This window comes from Bos taurus, chromosome 1, assembly GCF_002263795.3.
Source record: "Bos taurus isolate L1 Dominette 01449 registration number 42190680 breed Hereford chromosome 1, ARS-UCD2.0, whole genome shotgun sequence".
Classification (NCBI taxonomy): domain Eukaryota; kingdom Metazoa; phylum Chordata; class Mammalia; order Artiodactyla; family Bovidae; genus Bos; species Bos taurus.
Genome location: NC_037328.1, coordinates 139,528,382 through 139,546,889, shown reverse-complemented (window position 1 = coordinate 139,546,889; position 18,508 = coordinate 139,528,382). Strand labels below are relative to the sequence as shown.

The 18,508-nt window shown below is 41.8% G+C and overlaps 1 protein-coding gene across 2 annotated transcripts in view; it reads right to left on the bottom strand.

The window, feature by feature from the left end:
- The window catches only part of SH3BGR (SH3 domain binding glutamate rich protein), a 71,219-nt gene extending 53,147 nt beyond the window's left edge, over nt 1-18,072 (bottom strand). The window contains exons 1-2 of one of the 2 annotated variants that reach the window (NM_001243326.1): nt 17,881-18,072; nt 10,085-10,270 (exon numbers count right to left, since the gene is read on the bottom strand). In NM_001243326.1, coding sequence (NP_001230255.1) covers nt 10,085-10,270; nt 17,881-17,925 — 231 coding nt within the window. In that variant the 5' untranslated portion in view covers nt 17,926-18,072. The remainder of the gene's footprint in view (nt 1-10,084; nt 10,271-17,880) is intronic. The other variant, XM_005201971.5, reaches the window with a different exon arrangement.
- Nucleotides 18,073-18,508: the final 436 nt, after the last annotated feature.

The window sequence follows — 18,508 nt, the reverse complement described above, 5'->3', positions numbered from 1 at the left end:
GCTTTGACTAGATGGAACTTTGTTGCAAAGTAATGTCTCTGCTTTTTAATATGCTGTCTAGGTTTGTCATACCTTTTCTTCCAAGGAGCAAGCGTCTTTTAATTTCATGGCTGCAGTCACCATCCACAGTGATTTTGGAGCCCAAGAAAATAAAGTCTCTCACTAACATGCAAATTTTCCCAGATATCTCTTGCTAAATTTTGGATGGATTTCACAATTTTTTGCTCTTAACAACATATATATATATGTGTGTGTGTGTGCTTATACATATATATATATATATATATATATAAGCCTGTACATAGGTGTGTGTATATATGTGTGTGTATATATATATATATAACATGTATATATATAACTGCTAAGTCGCTTCAGTCGTGTCTGACACTGTGTGACCCCATAGACGGAAGCCCACCAGGCTCCCCCATCCCTGGGATTCTCCAGGCAAGAACACTGGAGTGGGTTGCCATTTCCTTCTCCAGTGCATGAAAGTGAAAAGTGAAAGGGAAGTCGCTCAGTCATGTCCGACTCCTAGGGACCCCATGGACTACAGCCTACCAGGCTCCTCCATCCATGGGATTTTCCAGGCAAGAGTACTGGAGTGGGGTGCCATTGCCTTCTCCGATATATATAACTAATATATACTTATATATATTAAACTAATGTATAATACTTTATCGAGCCCATCTTTGCATGAAATGTTCCCTTGGTATCTTTAATTTTCTTGAAGAGATCTCTAGTCTTTCCCATTCTGTTGTTTTCCTCTATTTCTTTGCATTGATTGCTGAGGAAGGCTTTCTTATCTCTTCTTGCTATTCTTTGGAACTCTGCATTCAGATGCTTATATCTTTCATTTTCTCCTTTGCTTTTTGCTTCTCTTCTTTTCACAGCTATTTGTAAGGCCTCCGCAGACAGCCATTTTGCTTTTTTGCATTTCTTTTCCATGGGGATGGTCTTGATCCCTGTCTCCTGTACAATATCACGAACCTCATTTCATAGTTCATCAGGCACTCTATCAGATCTAGGCCCTTAAATCTATTTCTCACTTTCAGTGTATAATCATAAGGGATTTGATTTACGTCATACCTGAATGGTCTAGTGGTTTTCCCTACTTTCTTCAATTTAAGTCTGAATTTGGTAATAAGGAGTTCATGATCTGAGCCACAGTCAGCTCCTGGTCTTGTTTTTGTTGATTGTATAGAGCTTCTCCATCTTTGGCTGCAAAGAATATAATCAATCTGATTTCCGTGTTGATCATGTGGAAAATTCTTCAAGAGATGGGAATACCAGACCATTTGACCTGCCTCTTGAGAAATCTGTATGCAGGTCAGGAAGCAACAGTTAGAACTGGACATGGAACAACAGACTGGTTCCAAATAGGAAAAGGAGTACGTCAAGGCTGTATATTGTCACCCTGCTTATTTAACTTCTATGCAGAGTACATCATGAGAAACACTGGGCTGGAAGAAACACAAGCTGGAATCAAGATTGCCAGGAGAAATATCAATAACCTCAGATATGCAGATGACACCACCCTTAGGGCAGAAAGTGAAGAGGAACTAAAAAGCCTCTTGATGAAAGTGAAAGTGGAGAGTGAAAAAGTTGGCTTAAAGTTCAACATTCAGAAAACGAAGATCTTGGCATCTGGTCCCATCACTTCATGGGAAATAGATGGGGAAACAGGGGAAACAGTGTCAGACTTTATTTTTTTGGGCTACAAAATCACTGCAGATGGCAACTGCAGCCATGAAATTAAAAGATGCTTACTCCTTGGAAGGAAAGTTATGACCAACCTAGATAGCATATTGAAAAGCAGAGACATTACTTTGCCAACAAAGGTCCGTCTAGTCAAGGCTATGGTTTTTCCTGTGGTCATGTATGGATGTGAGAGTTGGATTGTGAAGAAGGCTGAGCACCGAAGAATTGATGCTTTTGAACTGTGGTGTTGGAGGAGACTCTTGAGAGTCCCTTGGACTGCAAGGAGATCCAACCAGTCCATTCTGAAGGAGATCAGCCCTGGGATTTCTTTGGAAGGAATGATGCTAAGGCTGAAACTCCAGTACTTTGGCCACCTCATGCAAAGAGTTGACTCACTGGAAAAGACTGATGCTGGGAGAGATTGGGGGCAGGAGGAGAAGGGGACGACAGAGGATGAGATGGCTGGATGGCATCACTGACTCGATGGATGTGAGTTTGAGTGAACTCCAGGAGTTGGTGATGGACAGGGAGGCCTGGCGTGCTGTGATTCATGGAGTCGCAAAGAGTCGGACACGACTGAGTGACTGAACTGAACTGAATTACTAACAAGTAGTCAAGTAGTAGTTATAGTACAGGGAACTACATTCAATATCCTGTGATAAACCATAATGGAAAGGAATATGAAAACAAATATATGTATAAATGAATCACTTTGTTATATACCAGACACTAACACAACATTGTAACTCAACTACACTTCTATAAAATTAAAAAAATAAATAAATAAAGAAGGACTTCCCTGGTTGTCCAGTATTTGAAAATCTGCCTGCCAATCAGGGAACACCAGTTGGATCCCTGTTCCTAGTTGGGAAGATCCCACATGCCGCAGAGCCCTAAGCCCATGTGCCACCAACTACTGAAGCCCACATGCCTAGAGTCTGTGCTCGGAAACAAGAGAAGCTACCTCAGTGAGAAGCCTGTGAACCACAACTGGACGGTAGCCCCTGCTTGCCGCAACTAGAGAAAGCCCATGCACAGCAAAGAAGACCAAGCTTGGCCAAAAATAGACAAATTAATTAATTTAAAAAGCAAACAAAACTTGACCATAATGACAAAACAAAAGATAATTTTTATTAACATGTTGATATGTACACTATCAAAGTTATATGTAAGATATAATAAAATTGCCATCATACAAAAATATTAAAAAATAAAACAGCGTGTTCAGTAACATCAGTGTGTTGAAAACACCCTCCCCCTGCCCTAATCAGGCAGGCATCCTGTCCCCTCTTGCAGCCCTGGGTCCCCAGACATATTTGCCTCTCTGCTGCATGGTCGAAGACCCTTTTAGTTGCGCTCAGGACCAGGCAGGCACTCCAACCCTCACATTGGTGAAAATGCACAGACTCCAACTTGGCATCAGCAGACAAGTCTGCCACTTCCTGTTAGTATTTTTCTGCCAGGCGGGTGACCTGGCCTCCACTGGGCCTGGCTTCCTGGCGGTGTCCCCTTTCTGTAGCTAGAGGTTGTCTGCCATGCCCTCGAGATAACATCTTCATCTGTTCTGCCCAGAGCAGCAGGAATTCAGGCTGGCAGGGACACGATGGTACACAGAACCACCCATGACACCAGCCCTTGCACTGACCTGGTGCAGAGAAAGCCACTGCTTGTCCTTGAGGTCCCCTCCAGCTGCTGCCATCATCATTTGAGAATTCACAGAGGCCATTGAGTCAACTTAAGTGATAGTCTTATTCTGATGCTCAACATTTCTATCATGTGGAAAGATATGCTAACCATTCAGATTTATGCCATTTTATTTTTTTAAAGCAGGTTTGTTACTTTATTTTTTTAATTTTTGTTTTATATTGGAGTATAGTTGGTTCACAATGCTTTGTTAGTTTTACGTGCATAGCAAAGGGATTCAATTATACATAGACATATATCCATTCTTTTTCAGATTCTTTTCTCATATAGACTATTACAAAATATTGAGTAGATTTATGCTGGCATCCTTGACACAATGGACATGAGTTTGAGCAAATTCCAGGAGATAGTGAAGGACAGGGAAGCTTGGCGTGCTGCAGTCCATGGGGTTGTATGCAAAGAGTCGGAGACAACTTAGCAACTGAACAACTATGCCATTTCAAACCTGACACGTCCTTCAGAACTTTGAGTCTTTTTAAAATTGGAATCTACAATACAAATAGTCATTTTACCTACTTTCTGCAGACAAAGTCCTCTGCCTCATTAATGCCCTTTTGTTGGGAATATCCACAGATTGCAGAAAAGCAAGTTTAGCAAAGCTGCTAGTAAGAAAAACTACTAATACCTCTCTGAATGCAGAAAGAATTCAAAACAGCTAAACATAAAATCATTTGTATGCTTATCTCATTAGAGCCGTATTTATAATAGGAAAACACATCTTAAAAATACAAGTCTTTTTTCTTAGTTGGGAAATCTTTTCTTCTTCCACAGTTAATACAGAAAGCATTGCTAGATGACAGTAAAATGAAATAAGAAATGCCTTTGAAGTTCTATTTCTATAGCAGAAAATAACTACAGAATTTTTATTCTGGGATAAACATAGGTTGAAAGAAAAGACTTAAGTATTGTCCCCACTGTAACTAGTCTTAATTGAAAAGGACAGTGAAAATAAGAAAAAGTAAGAGATTTAAAATTCTACTTTCACTAGAAAAGTACTAGAAGAAAACGAGATGATTCCTTTAATGATATTAGAGTGCTGAATGATTTTCTAAATAAGATATAGAGTGCAGAGACTATAAAACATATTAATAAACTGTCTACAGAAAATAAATGTTAAGCCCTGCATTCCAGAAAAAAAAAAAAAAAACTTCAAAAAGTCAAAAGACAAATAAGAAACATAGGGAAATATTTGCAACATCTATGGTAGTGAAAGGGCTACTTTCCATCATAAGCAAACATTCTCACAAGCCAATAAACATTACCTGGAACCAAACAGAAAAAGTAGAAAGTCATAGGAAAAAAACACAGAAAGCTTATAAACAGAGGAAAAGATGTTCAGCCTCTGCAATAAAGACAGAAATCCAAGTCAAAGCAGTGAGAACACATTTTTCATCTAACAAATTGATTAAGTTTGCATATAGAGTATTATCAAAGTCACAGGAAACCAGCCACACCCAAATATAAAATGGTGCAACTACAGTCCAGATTTAATATCTATTGAAATATGAGATGCATATATGCTGTAACTCAGCACATCTTCTAGGAATTTATCCTATATATACACCCAGACTGAACACAAAGTTCTGTACGTGTAAAGAGACTTCTGCAGCATCGTCTGTAGCTGAGAAGAGACGTGAAGTCGCTCAGTCGTGTCTGACTCTTTGCAACCCTAGGAACTGTAGCCTGCCAGGTTCCTCTGTCCATAGGATTTTCCAGGCAAGAATAGTGGAGTGGGTTACCATTTCCTTCTCCAGGGGATCTTCCCAACCCAGGGGTCGAATGCAGGTCTCCTGCATTGCAGGCTGAGCCAGAGGGAAACTGAAAACAACCTGAATGTTTCCCGTTAGAGAACTGTGGCAATTAATTATGGCATATCTAATGGAATGTTTTGCAACCATTGAAATAAAGAATATGTGACCCACCAATCCCACTCCTGAGCTTCCATGGTGGCTCAGTGGTTAAAAAAAAAAAAATCTGCCTGCAAAGCGGGAGACATGGGTTCGATTCCTGGGTCAGGCAGATGCCCTGGAGAAGGAAATGGCAACCCGCTCCAGTATTCTGCCTGGAGAATCCCATGGACAGAGGAGCCTGGGTGGCTACAGGCCATGAGGTCTCAAAGAGTCAGGCACAACTGAGCATACTACATACGCCAATATAAAATTTTAAAAAGCTTTTTAAAAAGAATATGAGCAGCTCTGCAATAACCTCTGAGATACAGTTATTAAGTGAAAAGAACAAGTGTATAGAGTTTATTCCCATTTTTTTAAATGATTAACAATGGTTAATATACGTACAAAATTCATGGAAGGCCAAACAAGAAATTACCAACATTGATGGGTCAAAGCAGGACGGCTACATAATTTGCAGGGCCCAGTGCAAATAAAGTGATAAAAACAAGGCAACCCGTTTTCAAAAATCATTATGAATTTCAAGACAGCAACAGTAGAGTGTTAAAATAAGCAGAGTGCTCTCTTGAGTGGAGCCAGGTGTAACTTCCCAGGTGGTGGGCTCATAAATCTGGCCCACCTCAGAAAAAGGAACTGCTACTGCTACTGCTAAGTCGCTTCAGTCGTGTCCGACTCTGTGCAACCCCATAGACGGCAGCCCACCAGGCTCCCCCGTCCCCCGGATTCTCCAGACAAGAACACTGGAGTGGGTTGCCATTTCCTTCTCCAATGCATGAAAGTGAAAAGTGAAAGGGAAGTCGCTCAGTCGTGTCCCACTCCTAGCGACCCCATGGACTGCAGCCCACCAGGCCCCTCCGTCCATGGGATTTTCCAGGCAAGAGTACTGGAGTGGGGTGCCATTGCCTTCTCTGCAGAAAAAGGAACTAGAGGGGTCTAAAATGGGAGGAAGAATCATCTCCACTGTGGACAACTCTGGAACCATTTTTTCTGTGTGTACACAGACTCATTTTTCAATTATTAAAAAAAATATTTATATGGAATTTTCTGGTGGCCCAGTAGTTAAGAATCCACCTTGCAATGCAGGAACTGTGGGTTGGACCCCTGGTTGGGGAATTAAGATCCCACATGCCACGAGGCAACTGAGCCCTCACACCACAACTAGAGAGCCCGTGCACCACAACAAAAGATCCCTCATGACTCAACAAAGATCCCCCATGAGGCAACTAAGACCAAGTGCAGACAAATAAATAAATAAATTTTTAATTTCTAAAAAATAAAAATTGACCAACACCATTGGCCCCCACCCCAAGAAGCCTTTTTCTCCCTTTCCTTATCTAATAAGAGCCACAATTCTTAGAAATTCAGGTCAGGTTGGAGAGATGTCCGGAAGCCAAGCAGTCTGGAGGGTGTGGGGAGAGGAGTGTGGTGTACAGGGGAGGGACCCTCCCTTACCAAGGAAATACTTTCCTCACTCTGGGAAGCCCCAGCTTCAATCACAAGAGAGTTGGACTGGACCATTGTTCCTTGTTTAGTCACCAAATAGTGTCCAGCTCCTTGTGACCACATGAACTGCAGCACACCAGGCTCCTCTGTCTTCCACTATCTCCTGGAGTTTGCTCAAATTCATGCTCACAGAGTTAGTGATGCGATCTAAACTCTCATCCTCTGCCATCCCCTACTCCTATTGCCTTCAGTCTCTCCCAGCATCAGGGTCTTTTCCAATGAGTCAGCTCTTTGCATCAGTTGGCCAAAGTATTGGAGCTTCAGCTTCAGCATCAGTCTTTCCAATGAATATTTAGGGTTAATTTCCTTTAGGATTGACTGGTTTGATCTCCTTGCAGTCCAAGGGACTGGCCATAAGTTCCACTAAATAATTACTCAACACCTTAAACCTGTTTGAAAACACTCTCACATCCACAGGACTTTAAGTTAAGCCTCTGAAGAAGCCTAACACAGCCATGTAAATTCACACAGCCTGTACTTCCCCCTCAAAAGCCATGTCCACCCAGAATCTCAGAAAATGACCTAATTTGGAAATTGGGATATTGGCTTCCCTGGTGGCTCAGATGGTAAAGAACCCACCTGCAATGCAGGAGACCTGGGTTCAATCCCTGAGTCAGGAAAATCCTATGGAGAAAGGAATTATTACCCACTCCGTATTCTTGCCTGGAAAATCCCATGGACAGAGGAGCCTGGTGGGCTATAATCCCTGGGGTCAAAAAGAGTCAGACATGACTGAGCACCTAACACTTTCTCTTTTTACTTTCACAGATGTAGTTACTTATGATGAGGCCATGCTGGACTAGGGTGGACGCTATTCCAATGACTTCTGTCCTTATACAAAAGCCATGTGAAGACACAGAGAGACCCCAAGAAGAAGGCCATGTAAAGATGGAGGCAGAGAAGGACCTGATGTGTCAACAAGTGGAGGAATGTCAGAGATGGCTGGCGGCCACCAGAAGCCGGGAGAGACTCATCAAACAGATTTTCGCTTAGAGCCTGCTGCACAAGCCAACCCTACTGATGCCTTGATTTAAAACTTCTGGCCTCCAGAACTGTGAAAGAATAAATTTCTGTTGTTTTAAAGCACTGTAACCATCAGCTGGGGATGCCATAACAGAATACCATACGCTGGGTGGCTGACTAACAGAAATATGTTCTGGGTGTAGCATCATTAAGTGCTGCTCTCTGCCTGGCTCATAGACAGTTGCCTCTGGCTGTGTGATCACAGGGTGAAGAGAAAGGGGTCTCTTTCTCTTCCTCCTCCCATAAGGGAACTAATCCCACCATGAAGGCCCCACCCACAGGACTTCATCTGATCCTAATCACCTCCCAAAGATCCCTTTTTCAAATACCATCACCTTGGGCCTTAGAACTTCAACATACAAATTTAGGGGGACACAAACATACAGTCCATAAGAATCACCAGGTTTGTGGTATTTTGTTATATCAGCCCTAAGAAAGTTATATAAACCCCCAACAGCAGAACAATTCATGCTTCAAATGAGAGGTCTAAAAGCTTTTCTGTAAATGTCATGTCATCTAGTCACTCAGTCACGTCTGACTCTAAGACCACATGGACTGCAGCCCACCAGGCTCCTCTGTCAATGGGATTCTCCAGGCAAGAATACTGTAGTGGGTTGCCAGTTCCTTCTCAGGGGACCTTCCTGACTCAGGGATCAAACCTGGATCTCCTACTTTGCAGGCGGTTTGTTTACTATCTGAACCACCAGAAAAGATAGTAAATCTCAATGTTTTTCGCTTTGTGGGTCAGATGGTCTCTGTTGCAACTGCTCAGTTCTGCCATCATGCAAAATTAGCCATAGGCACTAGGTGGTAAATTAGTGCAGGCGTGTCCAATAAAATTTCACCAAAACAGATAGCTGCAGGCCTTGGCACTCGGGCTGTAGTTTGATGACACTTGCTTTAGGTGAGAAATATAATAACAAAGAGAAGCTGAGCTAAAGGACCAGCAGTTTTGTATAGCAAGGAGAAAGGTGGTGACTTCCCTGGCAGTCTAATGGTTAAGACTCCATGCTTCCAAGGCAAAGGGCAAAGGTTTGATTCCTGGTCGAGGAATTACGATCCCACATGCCATGTGGTGAAGCAAAACAAAATAATAATTGCCTACAATTTTTTAATAAATAATTAATTTTTTATAAAAGAGAAGAAGTGAGTGAAAAAATCCTATACCAGGCTCCGACCTCCAGAACCAGCACAGCTCTGGGTAATTAGTTCCCTCTGCCTTCCAGAAGCATGATGGCCAAAGTCTGAAAAATGACCTGGAAGACTTAGATGACCCCCCAAAGCTAACTCCAGTTCTCATGCTCCAAAGTCCTTTGAGCTTTTAAACGTTTCTTTTCAACAATTTGATTTACCAAGCAGAATCTGTAAACCCTGAGGAAAAAATGATTTTGTGGTAAAATGAATGACTAAATGTATAAAATAAAATTGCTATTATAATTAAATGCCCAGAAGAGTTTTTGTTGGTTTTGTTTTGTTGTTGGTGGTTGACGAACAACAGACATTTATTTCTCACAGATCTGGAGGCTGGAAGTCCAAGATGAAGGTGTCAGCAGATTCAGTGTCTGTTGAATACCCCCTCTCTGGTTCATAAACGGTCATCTTCTTGTGTCCTCACAAGGAGGAAGGGTGTCCAGAACAGTTTTTTAGCAATTTAGATGCATTTACACAAAACTTTCTGCCTGCAATTCAGGAGACCCGGGTTCGATCTTAGGTTGGGAAGACACCCTGGAGAAGGAAATGGAAAGCTACGCCAGTATTCTTGCCTGGAGAATTCCATGGACAAAGGAGCCTGGCAGGCTACAGGCCATAAGACCACAAAGAGTTGAACATGACTGAGGGACTAACGCTTTCACTTTCACACAAAACTTTACTTCTGCAAATCATTCTTTACAAAGGTGAAAGTGTACCCAGTGGATGCAGGTATGTGTACCCTACCAGGGTGAACAGAATGTCATTTCAACTAAACACTTATTTTGCCTGAACAGGTGGCCTCCTCTCTTCAAAATAAAATAAAAAACCTAAAGGAATCCCAAGAACTTATGAATCATCATTTTATTGTTTCTATCATTTTTAAAATCTTAACTATTTATTCTCCACCATGGATCTAACCATCCAGGTATCAAATAGTAGAAATAGATCACAAGCTGAAAAATGTCAACAAATGTAAATGCTACCTCGAAGCTTATCTGCTTTAAACAATTTCTGATAAACACACACGCAGAAGAATTTTCAGAGAAACTAAATCTCACCCCACAATACTGCTCCTCGTTAAAGATCTGAGGAGGCAGCGGAATCCCATTCTGAGGTTTCTTCTCTCCGGGAACATTTTCTCTCATCCACTTCCTGTTGTCTTCATCTCCAGCAATATCGAACTCCTTAAAATCGATTTTATTAGCTTCCAAAAAGCCCACAACTTCTTGCTGTTTCTTCCTAATCTAGTCATGAGAAGAAAAGGATTACCGTTAGACTGTTTTGTAAAAACCCATTCTCCAACTATACCATACAATACCAATAACTTTGCTAAGTATTTAAACAAGAAAAATCATAAAATCACACTTCTTCATTTAATAGGATCAACAGAGCAATCATTTAAATTCTGAAAATTTAATCTCATCAATGTTTAAATCATGATATAGTCAACCGAATAGGAATAAAGATACTATCATCATAGCTTTTATTTGAGGTCTTCAAAATACTTTTAATTCTCTGCTAAGCTTTAAAGCCAAAAAATAAATAGAGATTGGTTACAAAGAACAAGATGATAGAAAGAAGGAAAAAAACACAATTTACTATGAAACTCAAATACCAAGTATACCCACACTAAAAGGCACTATTCACAGTTATGAAAATGGGAACATGAGTCACGCTGAACAAACGTAGCTTTAGAAATAACACGGGAAACCAAAAAGTCCGCATGGAGGTTATCGGAAAAGGAAGAGCAGGGAAAAAACTAGAAAAGCTGGTGGATATTTCTCCTGGCACATGAAAGAGTAAAGCAGTAAAATAACTGTTCTCTATTCACAACCAACTCTTTAAGCAAAATCAAAGTGCAGCCGCACCTAAGAGAAAACCCAGGTGCCCTTTTCTCCACACGTGGGTCACCAGTAAGGACTGTATTCTACCAATGTCATTTCTTTGTGAATGTGGCCATCTTGAAATCTTAGCCCTCCTTCCCCAATTTTCTCTCTTCAGTCAGAATTTTTCTCTCTTCAGTCAAGGAATTTACTCCCAGAATGCACGATGCCTTTTTTTTTTTTTTTTTTTTTGACTGAGGGCATATGGGATCTTAGTTCCCTGACCAGGGATCAAACCTGCACCTGCTGCATTGGAAGCATGGAGTCTTACCCACTGGACCACCAGGCTCTTTTGTAGACAATTTACAGCAGAGTGCAGACCACATTGTAAGAACTCTGGGAGAAACTTCAGAATGATCAATAGCATAAACCAATCAATACTCATTTATTGATTCCTTACCCTGCACAAGACATGGTGCCAAGCTCTTCACATGAATAGATTCATAAGATGTTATTTGGGTAAAAAAAAAAAATGTACTCATTTGCACAGATGATAAAGAGGCACAATATGGTCCTTTCTTAAAACTGAAAGTTTACATTAGTATCTTCTTTGATATAAAAATATCCAATATCTTAATTTTAAGTCCTCTGAATGGAATATTGCCTCACAATGAAAATAGTCATTAAGAATGTTTTCTAGGATATGAGCCTCCTTGTCATTTTCATGTAACTTGTTTATCAGCAGAAGGACTAGATTCTGAGGATTCCAAACACTGAAAAGGTACATGCCCATCCTAAACCCAACATCTAGATTCAAACCCTCTTTTGTTTAAACCCAATTCATTCAATATAAATCTTTATCGATTTATAAAAGTCACTGAAAGTCACTCAGTCATGTCCAACTTTTTGAGAGCCCATGGACTATACAGTCCATGGAATTCTCCAGGCAAGAATACTGGAATAGATAGCCTTTCCCTTCTCCAGGGGATCTTCCCAACCCAGGGATCAAACCCAGGTCTCCTACATTGCAGGTGGATTCTTTACCAGCTGAGCCACCAGGGAAGCCCAAGAATACTGGAATGGGTAGCATATCCCTTCTCCAGAGGATCTTCCCGATCCAGGAATTGAACCAGGGTCTCCTGCACTGCAGGTGGATTCTTTACCAACTGAGCTTTCAGAGATTTATACACCTCCCCAAAACTCTTATTTTATTCATTTTTGCCAAAATGATTGGTTGTATCAATGACTTTTGTGTAGAGGTTCCTTCCTAAGGTAAGGTAAAGAAAGATACATATGGATGCTTATGCCCTAGAATCAAATCACCACCAAAAACGAACCCTATGTAATTTGGTTTGGGTGGTGACTTGATTATATATAGATATAGCATATTAATTATAAGCATAATGTTACTGTTTAATAATTTAATTAATATAAATTACTGTTTTATAATTTTAATTAATGTACAGTGAATATAAATTATGGGCTTCCCTAGTGGCTTAGATGGTAAAGAATCTGTCTGCAATGCAGGAGACCTGGTTACATCCCTGGGTCAGGAAGGTCCCCTGGAGAAGGGAATGGCAACCCACTCTAGTATTCTTGCCTGGAGAATCCCAAGGGCAGAGGAGCCTAATGGGCTACACTCCATGGAGTAACAAAGAGCTGGACACGACTGAGTATCTAATACTTACCTAAATATAAATTATATATAAATTTTTGTATATAAATTACATATACCCATACATAAATGGTAATCATACATTTTCTTAATTAATATTTGTACCATCAACATAATAAAGATAAAACAACTAAAAGCATTAGGTCAATAAATTAAAGGCTGCTCTTAGCTACAATACAACATTTAATCCATAAGACTCAGGCCAAGGGATCTATTTCAGTTTGGGGCAAGCGTAGACAAAAAATAAAAACATAAGTCATACAGAAAGGAATAGAACGATGGAAGGTCCCTTAAGAATCTGGCATAAGCACTTAGGCACATTCCTGAGTGTCACATCTCTCAGAACCAATGGACAGACTGCTCACCTCCCCACCAGGGTGAGCTTCCCCAAGGCTATGCTAGGGGAACCCCAGACCTCCTGGTCCTTCTAGTGGAAACTGGACTCCATATTCCCGGGCCTCACGGCGGAGTTTCTGAATATCAGAAAATCCCACCAGACACGACGACCGGTTGTTGGACTAAATTATTACTTTAATCATGTTTTCTCTACATACTCTCCAACCTGTTCATAATTACTATGTCACTTTATAAACCACTTACTCCTTTAGTTATTTTCAGAGATAACCTTGCTGTTGTTTCAAAGAGTAGAGACATCCTCACTTCAGGTAGATTTCCTTTTAGTTAAATACTCAGAAGGCAACATTCTGTATTCTGTTCAAACCCTTCTCTTCCTTGCTCCTCAAATACCTTCAGCCTGGCTGAAGTCCACTTCCCCACGGACGGCATTCCCATCTCTATTAATCAGGCCTCAGGACTTAACTGAATCACTATACAACACACTTGAAACTAACACAACATTGTAAATTAACTACATGTCAATTATAAAAGAAAAGAACTTAAAAAAATCATGCCTTAGGATTTGAGGTGGGATGGAAAAGGATTTAATTTTATTCCACAGTTTCTAAATAGATGGAGAACATTTTCCCAAGTCCTGACTTATTTTTTTCTCTTCTGGAAAGTCAAAGAAAAATGGAGAAAAAAGGAGGGGATGATCTGTTGATTATTATCCCTCTCAAGACAAGCAATTACATCTACAGAAAGTTGACTGACTGTTGGGAGCATGATATTGCATTAAAGTTTATCTCTCAGCACCTCATTCAAAAAAAAGAGAAGAAAAATAAAATCTGCCATCCTGGACTTCCCAAACACCAGTCACTTAAAATAGGTCAAAAGCATTGCTCTCCTAGCTGTCTGGAGCACTTGACTTCTGCTGGGGGCTGGAGAAGGGTCTTAGGATGAGCCCAGAGGGAGGGGTGAGCACGTGACTCAACCTGGCTGGCACGTGGCCTTTGCCCACACTCTGATACCCATTTGAGTGTGGGTGCACTCTCCTACAACACCCCCTCGGTGGACCCTTGCTCAAGGAACCCCGCTACACACTCCCCACTCCTTGCAGTCGATGTACAGCTTTTCTCCACATGGCCTCCCAAGCTGACCCCAGGGACACAACATCAGCCCCCAGAGGGGAGCTCCCCTTCAAGGCTTCAAGGGGAGGGGTGGTGCAGAGCCCCCCAGCAGTCCTCACCACAGACCCACTTCTCCTTGCATGCTTCACCCCTTCTCCCCTCTCCAGGGTGCCATGGCCAAGGCTGCCTCATCCTTCTGAGCAGCCCCTCCGGAGGGTCTGGGGTCCTCAGGGTCTTTGTCACTTGGAGCCTTCGGGACCTCAGTGGAAGCTCAGAAAGCTCTGTTTTCTTATCCTGTTACATTGACTCATAAGAAAGTGTCATTCTCAAGGAGAACAGTTTTGTGGTTGCCAAAGCAGAGGAGGGTGTGGAAGAGATGGAGTGGGAATTTGGGATTAGCAGATGCAAACGATTGTATATAGAATGGATAAACAAGGCCCGACTATATAGCACAGAGAACCATAGTTAATATCCTGTGATAAATCATAATAGAAACGAATCTGAGAAAGAATGTATATGAATATATAACTGAATCACTTTGTTATACAGCAAAAATTAACACAACATGGTAAATCAACTATACTGCAATAAAATGAATCAAAAAATAAAAAGAAAGTGTCATTCGGGGTCCTGAAGTCACCGGCCACTGTTGGTGACTGTGATGCATCAGAGGGATCTTCGGGTCACTCGCTTGGCCCCTCCCACTTACTGTCTTGTACAGCTAGAAACCTCTCCAAAAGAGGTGACTGCACTGTAACATAAAGCACGCTACATCTAAGTGACAGGTGACCTGCGAGTCCATCCTGGCCAGGAAGGTTGCTATCTGAGCAGAAGCACTGCTTGTCCATCACCTCATCTGCAAAATGGATAGAACACTGCCTTTCTCCCAGGGCTGGTGAGAACTAAGGAATGCATGGAAAAGCATTTTGCACCACAATTCGAGTAGCTGCACAATCAGGCACCCAGTACACTGTTACCTCATTGTCTCGTCCTGACTGCCACACCAGGCAAGAATTCTGATCAGCATCTTAAGATAACAAAACTGAGGTGCAGTGAATTAAAGAATTTCCCAAGGGTCACACCCAGAGTCATCAGTTCAAGAGCTATGTTTTTCCCTCTATGAAGTGATAAGGTTAGTCACTCAACTGTGTCTGACTCTTTTGTGACCCCATGGACTGTAGCCCACTGGGCTCCTCTGTCCATGAAATTCTCCATGCAAGAATACTGGAATGGATAGCCATTCCCTTCTCCAGGGGATCTTCCAACCCAGGGAGAGAATCTGGGTCTCCTGCATTGTGGGCAGATTCTTTACTATCTGAGCCACCAGGAAAGCCCAAGACTGGAAAAAGGACTAAGAAATCCAGGAGCCAGCATTAGTCTGTCCTTAATGATGGTGGCTCAGGGGCTGTGCATCTTGAAAACAGGGAGGACTGATCTCTCTCCCTTTGTCTTCAGCCCCTTGCAACAATGGCCTTCAAGATGAGGGGATGGTTAGACACGAAGACACAACCTTTTCCTGCTCCCAGGGTCTCTTCACCCACATCTATCTCTAAAGTAGTAAAACATGGAACCACAGTTTGGCATCAACTGTTAAAACAGAGATGTAATACACAACTGCATGTGTAATCTTCATCAAGAGATTACAATCAGTATTTTCCTTTTTCATTTATTTCATTCATCCAACAGAAGTCATAATGCTCTCTCTGATGATGTCACAGGCAAGAACCTATTTTTAAAGCATATAGACTGAAGAAATAAGGAGTAAAAGTTTTGTAGACCAACCACCATCCACACAGCATAAGTGCTGACAGCTGCTCTAGGTTGTCCTGCAAAGAAACTTCCGGGTGAAATTCCCTCAACCAGGAAAAGTCTTTAGCACAGACACCGTAGGAATAATCTGTTCTTATTCATTATGATAAGACAGAAATTCTTCAGTTTATGTGGCTTGAGATAATTATTATGAACATCATCACAAATGAAGACCTTCTAATATTAACTAATAATTATAACAATGACAATAATATTAACAATTACTAATAATATTATTAACATTTAACATTAACTAATAATTATAATATCCAATAGCTATAACAATATTAATAGCTGATAATTATAGCATTAACTAATAATGATAATATTTATTAAGCACTTGAGACCATGCTGGGCACTCTTGGTTTACTGACCCTTACTTACTGACCCTTGCTTACTGACCCTTACTGACTCTAACTCTTAACTTACTTCCTAAGTAAGTTGAGTTGAGTTCTATTCTTATCTTCATTTTACAGACAAGGAAATTGAGGCTTAGCAAGGTGAAATAACTTTCTCAAAGTCACATCGTCCCACGTGGCACCAAAACATTTGCTTACAGCAGCAAAATGAACTTGGATTTTTCAAGATCCTGGAATAAACAGTACCCCTCCAGGTCCTCCCAGGCTAATTAAAGCATGTTCCTAAATTTCAAGAACGTAGGAAATCAGAAAATCCGAAGAAAGGACCTGTTTGTTCATTGTCTTTGTTAAGGATGTCTAGGGTCACTCAGACCTGATCTATGGAATATGTACAAGATTGACAGGTTAGCAGTAAAAGTTTCCAGCAATGAGTGTGTCAACAGCTTATGTGAAGCCCACGATGAAAGCCATTTTCCATGATGAAAGCCATTTTCTCTAAAAAAAAAAAAAAAAATTTTTTTTTTAATCTAAGCAATCCAAAAATGTGCTTTTTGTAGATCAAATTTCTGAGGTCATCAACAGCCGTAAAAGACTTCACCGTTTTACATTTGGAATTTTTTCATAAAATTGGAACATCATGAAAGATGCTCGGCAGATCATTAAACAGTTGTGTCAGAAGGAAGGACCAGGCTCTTTTCTCAGGTTTTCCTCTTGTCCTCTCTCGAAACGGTGTGAACTTTCAGGGCTGGAGGTGGGTGGTAGGGGAGAGGGGAAGCCATTCAGTAGCTGCTGTTAGGATTGTTCCCTGGGCCAGTCACTCGCCTAGGGTGTCATCCTGGCTGAGGGACCTCTGAAATCCAAGCTGCAACCCGAGAAGTTCCAGGAATCAGATATAAAAGGAAACAGCCCTTGTGCTGGTCTTCACCTCTCAGGACTAATAAAACTGTTTTCTCTCCACAGCCTTGCAGATGCTAAAATGCTGGTCCAAATATCAGTCCCAGACAGACACTGCAGGTTCAAGCCTAATACCAAAGCCTGAAGCATTTCCAAGGATAAAAGGAGTCCCTCCCTTACCCCTATTTCTTAAGGCACAAAACGAAGGCTGGACTTAGAGAGATGGCACCTATTTTTGGTCTGTTTGGATTCCTAGAGCATTTAAATCTGTAACCTCAGAGATATTTGGTTTTTTTCACTGTGACATCATTACCCTCAAATAATAGTATTACACATGCTAACTTTACACTTTCCTTAGGATTACACCACATACACAAGTCATTATAGCCAGGGGTCATTTTAGTAATCTGGCCCATCATAAGCTAAAAATGTTGTTACATAAAGTGTCATTTACTTGCAATATTAGATTTGTCTAAGTCTCACAGGATGAATGGCAGAAACATTCCACCAAAAAAAAAAAAAAAAGCCTCTGATTCTACCAAAGATGCGACACAATAGACACAAATCACACATTAAGTCTTAGCATCCAACACACCCCCCCTTCCTCGAATCCCCTTCCACACGCAGCTGCCCCAGATCACACGTTTTACACACTTCTACACCATTCAGATCAAGGCAGAGAGCAAAGGGCTCACAGGCTTACTTACACACGCCTCAAAAAGAAATGTAAGCCCAGCGCTGGGCCATACCCGCTGCTTCTACTTCCAAGTCTGAGTTTTTCAGAAAAGAGGACGAGAAGAAAGCCCCCGAATTCCATCAGACACCTACCGCTATGGACCCAGATGATGTGGCAACAAACACTTTGATAACCATTTTGAGAGTCGGAATGAGGACTCCCCCCAACACACCCCTGCGAGGGAACGCGGAGCTAGACAGATTCTGACAGCGACACAGACAAGAGCCAGATGGGGGCTGGCGGGGCCCCAAGGCTGTCTGAGCGCCTGCCTCTCGGCTCAACTTAAGCCCGGCCTCTCCCGGGCATCCTGGGCTCTCCCCTCCATTGGCCCGGGAATATTTGGGGATCTGGCAAGAAAACAGTTGATTGGTTGATAAAAGCAGCCACTGCACCCTTTCCCCTACCACTTTAAAAGCCCGACAACTGTCCCTAAAAGGCAAGGCTGCGCTCTGCACCAATCAGAGGCCTGCGCGGAGATGCCCGGGGCGGAGAAAGGCGGGGCCCGGGGCGGAGGGAGGCGGGGCCCGGGGCGGAGGGTGGCGGAGAGAAGGGAAGGAGCTGGAGAAGCCCAGATAATCACCTCTGTCCCTGAGGAGGCTTTGTTTACAGGGCTTTTGGCAAACGCACAAGGAAGGGTCAGAACAGCCATAGAAGCCTTTAAATAAATAAAGACGGGCTTCCTTAATTTAGAATTTTATGACAAATTAAAAAATTAAATGA